Raw genomic sequence first — 6,978 nt, 5'->3', positions numbered from 1 at the left:
GGATCATCCTTACAGTCCCTTCACTTTTACTTGAGATTCTAATTAAAGAGGATCATTTTGTTACAGCCTGGGGAAATCCCACTGCTGCACACATCATGTACAGTGATACAGTTCAGGGCAATGATTACAGTTTGCGTTTGTTTCAATTGGTCTTTTCCTACTTGTCGTAGATCATTTCCTGTACCACAATAGTTCGTTGAAATCTGTTAAATTGCACGTGATAACTCGTGTGGCTGACTCCTCTTTCTGGAATTAAATGGATTTAATTTACAGTGGTTGTTACTTTTTTTAAAATTCTGAACTCCAATCCAGTTACTGTTAAAAAAAAGTTAAATGATCCAATTACTCACATTAGTCACAGGACAGCATGGGGATTTTAAAAAAAGAGGGGAGAAAGTTTTATTCCTGAGAAAGGTTTTTTTTCTTAGACAATTGGTTTTATAAAATAAACCTGATACTGATAGCAGTGTTGCCTCAGATTTGAATTCATGTTTCGGCCTCTGATCAAAATCGGTTGCTCAGAATTCCAAAGTGACGCACCTCAACCGAGCCAAGAAGGAGCAGGAATTGCAGGCGTTCGCCCAATCACATGGCGGCCGTGGCCGCTGTTGACCAATCGGGATGGGCGAGTGGCAGGTGCTGCTGTGGTTTATCAGCGCATCTCCCGCGCCCCAGCGAGCGAATCCAGTCAATTTCACCTTAAACCCGGGAAAGCGTGCAGGCAAGACACCAGAGCTTTGAGCAGCTTTTACTCCACGACTTCTTGGACATTTCTCCAACTGGATACACTCTTCTGGAAAAATACTAACAATAATAACATTTGCCATTAGGGGCACATTGACCTCCGGTCCAGTTTTTTTTAAACAAGAGAAAAGACGATCCAAGATCTCGCAGCATTTACCGGTGGGTCCTGTCAAATCTATGATTTGATCAAATGTTAGCCGTCGGGCAGATGGATAACCGCCAGAGTGCATTCGTCCTGAGCAGTACGCCGCTGGCTGCGCTTCATAATATGACTGAAATGAAGGCATCTATATTTCCCTACTCTTTGCAGAATCCCTCGAGCTTCAAAGCCCCGACTCTGGCGAGTTTGAACGCACAGATCCCACTGGGGACGCCGCACGGAATTAGCGACATTCTAGGCCGCCCTATTACGACGGCTGGCAATCTGCTCTCTGGACTTCCTCGACTCAACGGACTTGCCACAACGGCGGGGATGTATTTTAACCCGACAGCAGCTGCCGTCTCCAGGTACCCCAAGCCACTTGCAGAATTGCCGGGGAGACCTCCCATCTTCTGGCCGGGAATGATGCAGGGATCCCCGTGGAGAGATCCCAGGCTGGCCTGTCCAAGTACGTAGTGTCCAAGCACATTGCTTTTATTTTTTTTTAAATAATCATACTCGAGAATCTACTTTCAAGCCTGTTGTTTGACATTACTAGCTAAAACACTATCTTAAAATACCTTTGCGTTTTGTTTTGAATTTAGTATAAATATTTTCACTCAAGCCTTTAAAAACTTTCCCTGAAACGGAGCTGCCATGTCGTTAACAGTATATATGTAATAAACATTGATTCAACTATGGAAACATGGCTTGTTAATCAATGCAGCCAGTTTGTTACTTCTCTCTTGTGGATGAAATAATGACCAGAAAGTAATTCCTTGTTTTAAATTACGAGACCAAAAAGACAGAACGATTATTAACCAACTGCGTCCAATTCTACTTCCTCAGTTGTGTACTCTTAACTTTTAAAGGCACAGTGAGCTGGCTTAAATGAACTCGCCTGTTTTCTATGTCGTCATGTACGTATTATATACCATTATTATATTATATACCATTATTATATTTCGCTGTTTTAAGTGCTTTTTTCCGTCTCCCCCACCCCCCTCCCCGCAGCGCAAGGTAGTTTAGTCCTTGACAAGGACGGAAAGAAGAAACATTCCAGGCCAACATTTTCAGGTCAACAGATTTTTGCTCTGGAAAAAACGTTTGAACAGACCAAATATTTAGCTGGACCAGAAAGAGCCCGGTTAGCCTATTCTCTGGGAATGACAGAAAGTCAAGTAAAGGTAAAAACATTTCACATCTTCATCGCACCAAATAAATCCACGGAAAAAAAAGTGAACGTGCGTTTTCACAGCCCGAAAACAGGCAGGCTGCTATTGTGTTGATGAAGTGTTTGCGATCACAACAGTCTCATTTCACACGTCGTAGAGCTGAACATTCAAATGTTGCTTTTAATGCTGAAGGGTTGTAGATATATACGCTCAGAGTTCACCGGACATGATCCAGATGCTTTTACCAGGCCGGGATTTAAATGGAAGCTTGTCTCTGATACTCACGCGACTGGAGACTGCTACAAAACAGGTTAATAATAAAATGGTTTCGCACAATTATGAAATCTGTGCTGTAGAAATCGGTGGACAGCGTTATGCATACAATCAAACTGCTCTGATTGGAGGTGACTCTTTCACTGGATTGCCCATTTCATCTGCTTTTATTAAACCTGAGTGTGTGTCTTTTTGAGTGTCAGAAATACTAAATTGAAATATAACGCTGGTGATCATTTGCAGTCTTGCCTACAAGTAATAGTCCGTCCAGTGTAAACCGTGATCTTGCTGATCCATGGATTGAGACCTAAAACATTTCACAATGTCCCCGTTACACGCAGTGTTGCATTTAACTTAGTTTAAAGCCTTTGGTAAACTATTGGGTAAAGGGGAAACTCTGTTTCTCTCCCATCTCTAACATTTAAGAAAGTGGTTTCATTAAATATTTAGTTTTACTTTGATGCTTACAAAAAAGCAACAGAATAGTTGAAAATTCCCAGGCTGGTAGGATGGTTAAAATGGCGATGTTTTTAATGCAGTCGAATACACATCATTTATTTATTTAATTTTATTTTCGCAACAGGTGTGGTTTCAGAACAGGCGGACCAAATGGAGGAAGAAACACGCGGCCGAAATGGCCACAGCCAAGAAAAAGCACGATTCAGAGACTGAAAAACTCAAAGAAACGTCGGAAAACGAAGAGGACGAGGACGAGTACAACAGACCCCTCGATCCCAACTCAGACGACGAGAAAATCACACGATTACTGAAAAAGCACAAACCCGCCAGCTCCCTGGCCATACTGGACCCACACAACAACAGCCCAGAGATTTTGTGACAAACTTTAAAAAAAAGATTATTTGAAGAGCTTCAAAGGCTGAATTAACCAGGGTATAAAAACGTTTAAAATAAATCGATGTTCCACAGAATTAAGTGATATGTGTTGTACAGCCTAATGTATGTGAGATGTATATATTTTTTACAGAATAAGTTATGGAATTATCTTACAGCTCGATTATATAAATAACTTGGACTGAACCTGACGCAGCAGAGAAAACGTTTGGAACGAGAAGTGGGATTTTACCGTCCTCCCTCAGTCGCCATAGTCCCAGTCTTTTTTCTTAGGATTTTCAGTGTTAAGGAATAACAATCAGAGCTCATCCTTTTGTATAAATTACAGATTAAAACTGTAGCTGTACATATTAAGATGCACGTTTGTGTTGTAAAAAAAATTTAAATGTAAAGTTTTTGTGTATTTACATTCAAAGGCTAATATTTTGTTTTCGCCTGTGATGGTGAATTTCTTCGGAGGATTTTTTGAGTTTAGCCCCAGTAAATCCCAAGGAACCTCTGAACATTCTGTTGAAGATGATTTGAAGGAAATATTATTGCGTCCACAATAGTTGGATAAACTTTGTATTACCAATAAATTATTTAACAATATGGAACCTGGTCGTCAGAATCCGGCTGGTTTTGTGCCCTGAATTAAGTGCCGGATTCCCTGAGCGGTATTATTACTCAGAGCCATTAGATTTGAGATACAGCTTACCTGCGAGTTACAAATTCATAACCAATCGATGATTACTCGAACCAAGGCTGTTACACATCGGGTCTCTAAATGCAATAAAATTCAAGTTCGATAGCGTAGAATAAATTCATAATTACTTCAAGGAAACGCACATTGCACCTGTACACATATACCATTTAAACGAAGGGGCTATTTATTAAACCAAACTCGCAAACCTAATTTTACAAAATTCGTGCTGAGATTATCGCCAAGAAATGGGCGATTACTGTGTTTGTAACTGAGGGGAAACTCAACAGGTCTGTGCATTGGCAATGTTTCGAATAGAATCATTGTAACAATCACCCACCGTGGCGGAATCCACAATGACTAGATATTTTATAATATTGTAGACGTTAAAATACCCAATCTTACAATAAAGCCTGTGTAAATTCCAAACTCGGCAATGAACCCAACCAAAGTTCTCAACTAGAGCTTTTTTGGAGGAAATAAATTTTGGTTACTTTAAATAGAACTCGAGGACATCTTGCAGTTTACAAGTGTGCAACCGCGATTTCCATCTGTTTCACATCTTTTATATTTGAATTGAAATGACATGTATATTATATATTATTTATATCAGTATTACATAATGTTTATACGGGTTCGGTAGCGTATTTTGCATTCGATAAACTCCGTTATCATTCCAGAAATTAAATTGATCGGAAATGACTAAATGAGAGGCCATCAGTTAACAAAAAAAACACTTGGATTTATGGGAGGATGTAAAGGGAGACGGTCCGATGTTTGGGGTCCGAGCCAGCTTTCCACTCCTGCTGCTCAAAGTCTGTTATGGGGTGAGATAAATGCTCATAGTCCACCTAACAAATATATTTCTAATGGTACAATGTTGCTTAATTTCGGCTTGCAGCTTGGCGGGACGATCCGAACATCCAGGCAATTTGCAACGATTAACGAATTCAAACTGAAGCAGACAATCCTACTCACTATCCGAAGATCAAACACACGGTCGTGCTGTAGCCTGGCTTTTTGGGACACATTTGTTTAAATAATTTTTTTTAATACATCGAGGTTATCAGAAACAATTAAAATGAGCTTTTCGAATATTTATTGAAATTCACAATGGTTTGACACAAGTGCAACGATCCTTTTAACTGCTAGTAAAACTATGTCCTGCAGAATTTCCAAACAGTCTGGGGGAAGCCTGGAGGGCAGCGGGTCTTGTTAATGGAGATCAGATATCAGTTCTTAAAGTGGCTATAGATGAAGAGATAAGATCTCTCTTCGTCTCCATCTAGTTCTGATGTACATAAAATAAAACACTGAAGCACCATATCTTATAGCGAATAGCGACATTTCAATCGTTCGTTTGTTAAATAGAATGGCCGGCCGGCGCTGCAAACTTTGAGAACTCACACAGTGAAGAGTGCTGGATTCTTTGGGGGGGGGGGGGGGTTCTGTTCTGAAATAAGGACAGATTCCCAGTGAACAGCGGAACTATGATATTGGCGGTCAGATCGAACGGACTGGTCACATTGACCGACTGTTCCATATACCACAGGACAGGCACATAGGGAATAAAATACACCCAGAAAACAAACAAAAGCAAGCTGTGAAATTAAACGAGGGGTGTAAAGGAAGAGCACAGAAAGTATCCCGATCTCCATTTTCTTTAAGCTCCAAATCCGTAAAGATAAGAATGTTTTATTAATGGGAAAACTATTTTATAGATAGGCACACAACCTTCCCATTCGTTACAATTGGTACAGTTCGTTATAGTTTGCAAAGTTTAGATTTGAGACCAGAAAGCAGGCAGTCCGCTAAAATGATAAACCTGGCTATAATTATACAGCTTTCAGAAAATAATGGTTACTGAGGGGTTTTCACATTTTAAATGCAGGAAGAAAATGAATGTGTGAGGCGAATAAATATCGCTAGTGATCTTTGGGCTTTCACGGCTACCGTTTCCGCGTTAACCCACAGTTTATTCTACCCAGAGACATGAAATGCTGCCGCATAGAAAAATAATTAGATTACATTGCTACAGAAATATTTAGTCTACAAATAATGTATTCATATTTTAAGACATGTTTTCATTTGCTCTAAAATCTTCTGGAGATTTCGTCAATTGAGATGATCCTAATTCCAGATCATTAGAAATTAACTCTTTAAGACTTTAGAATAATGTTGTATCAATTTTCAAGCACAGTTTGAGCTTTTTTAACGATACGTTGGTAATAGATGTTATATTTACAAGCTGAATTGGATGACATATAACAAGATGCATTCTACTTAAAAGGGCGAGCTGAAGTTTTAACTGTTCAGCCCCTTTTACATTAAAGTATGTCGGGAACCCACACAGATCCGCACCACACCAGACTTTGGGGAGATAACGCGCTCACTTGGGGGGGCGCCAGAGTGAACAATCGCAACTTCAAGCGCTAACAGAGGGCGTCTCAGTAATAATAGTCAATCAGATCTGATATCATTCAAATCTATTTCTCCTAATGCTCCTGATGAGGGGTGTGCATCTGAAATGTTTAACTTGTCTGCTTCTCTCCACAGACGCTACCTAATCTGCTGAGTGTTTCCAGCAAGTTGTTTTATTCCTGTTTCTGCTGCTTGCGTTGCTCGTTACTGCAGGGGGCTTGAAGTAGCAAACTTGTCACTGGAGTTCAAGACAGCCACCAACACGCCCGTGTGATCATCGGAGGATGGGAATCGATTTAGAATCGTAAACTTGGACAGGTCCCCAAATTACTCGGGTTTTTTTGTGTGTTTTGTTTTGTTTCGATCTTGACGTGATACTGGAGTTCTCTCTCTCTGCGAAATGCAACCTGCCTCACGTCACTCTTGATGTGATGTGTGACCCTCGGGGCTGGGGCTTTTGGCCGGAGACTGAGCAGACTTTTGGCGAACCTCCTACTTTCCACGACCTCTCCTCGCCATCGAAGCTCGCACTTTGGGAGGGGAATGGGCGCCGTGCGTTGCACATCAAGTGGAAAGTTAGAGAGAAAGACAAGTTCTGGAAATGCAAAAGGCGCATCTCGTCACAAATCAGAATGAGGCCAGTTATCAGAAAGAACAGTCGGAAACACAAAGGACCAATCGTGTCACTTGAA

At 40.7% G+C, this 6,978-nt stretch overlaps 1 protein-coding gene across 1 annotated transcript; it reads left to right on the top strand.

Annotated features, from left to right (window-relative positions):
* The first annotated feature begins 699 nt into the window (after window positions 1–699).
* Window positions 700–3,784, top strand: nkx6-2 (NK6 homeobox 2). The gene is made up of 3 exons (XM_085994740.1): window positions 700–1,352; window positions 1,898–2,070; window positions 2,915–3,784. Exons 1-3 carry the CDS (start codon window positions 935–937, stop codon window positions 3,167–3,169), a joined length of 846 nt encoding a protein of 281 aa, XP_085850866.1. The 5' UTR covers window positions 700–934; the 3' UTR covers window positions 3,170–3,784.
* Window positions 3,785–6,978: the final 3,194 nt, after the last annotated feature.

The sequence above is a fragment of the Somniosus microcephalus genome, chromosome 8, assembly GCF_052327205.1.
Source record: "Somniosus microcephalus isolate GS21.2 chromosome 8, FLI_Smic_1.0, whole genome shotgun sequence".
NCBI classification, from domain to species: domain Eukaryota; kingdom Metazoa; phylum Chordata; class Chondrichthyes; order Squaliformes; family Somniosidae; genus Somniosus; species Somniosus microcephalus.
The sequence above is the reverse complement of the archived record's forward strand: the minus strand, read 5'-3'. Positions and strand labels throughout refer to the sequence as shown.

What these genes read in the sequence shown, in the direction of transcription:
- nkx6-2 (XM_085994740.1), top strand. Translation starts at nt 935, where the DNA reads ATGTTAGCCGTCGGGCAGATGGATAACCGCCAGAGTGCATTCGTCCTG. An exon ending in TCCCAGGCTGGCCTGTCCAA is followed by an intron (nt 1,353 to 1,897) that starts GTACGTAGTGTC and finishes CCCTCCCCGCAG; the next exon opens with CGCAAGGTAGTTTAGTCCTT. An exon ending in TGACAGAAAGTCAAGTAAAG is followed by an intron (nt 2,071 to 2,914) that starts GTAAAAACATTT and finishes TTTTCGCAACAG; the next exon opens with GTGTGGTTTCAGAACAGGCG.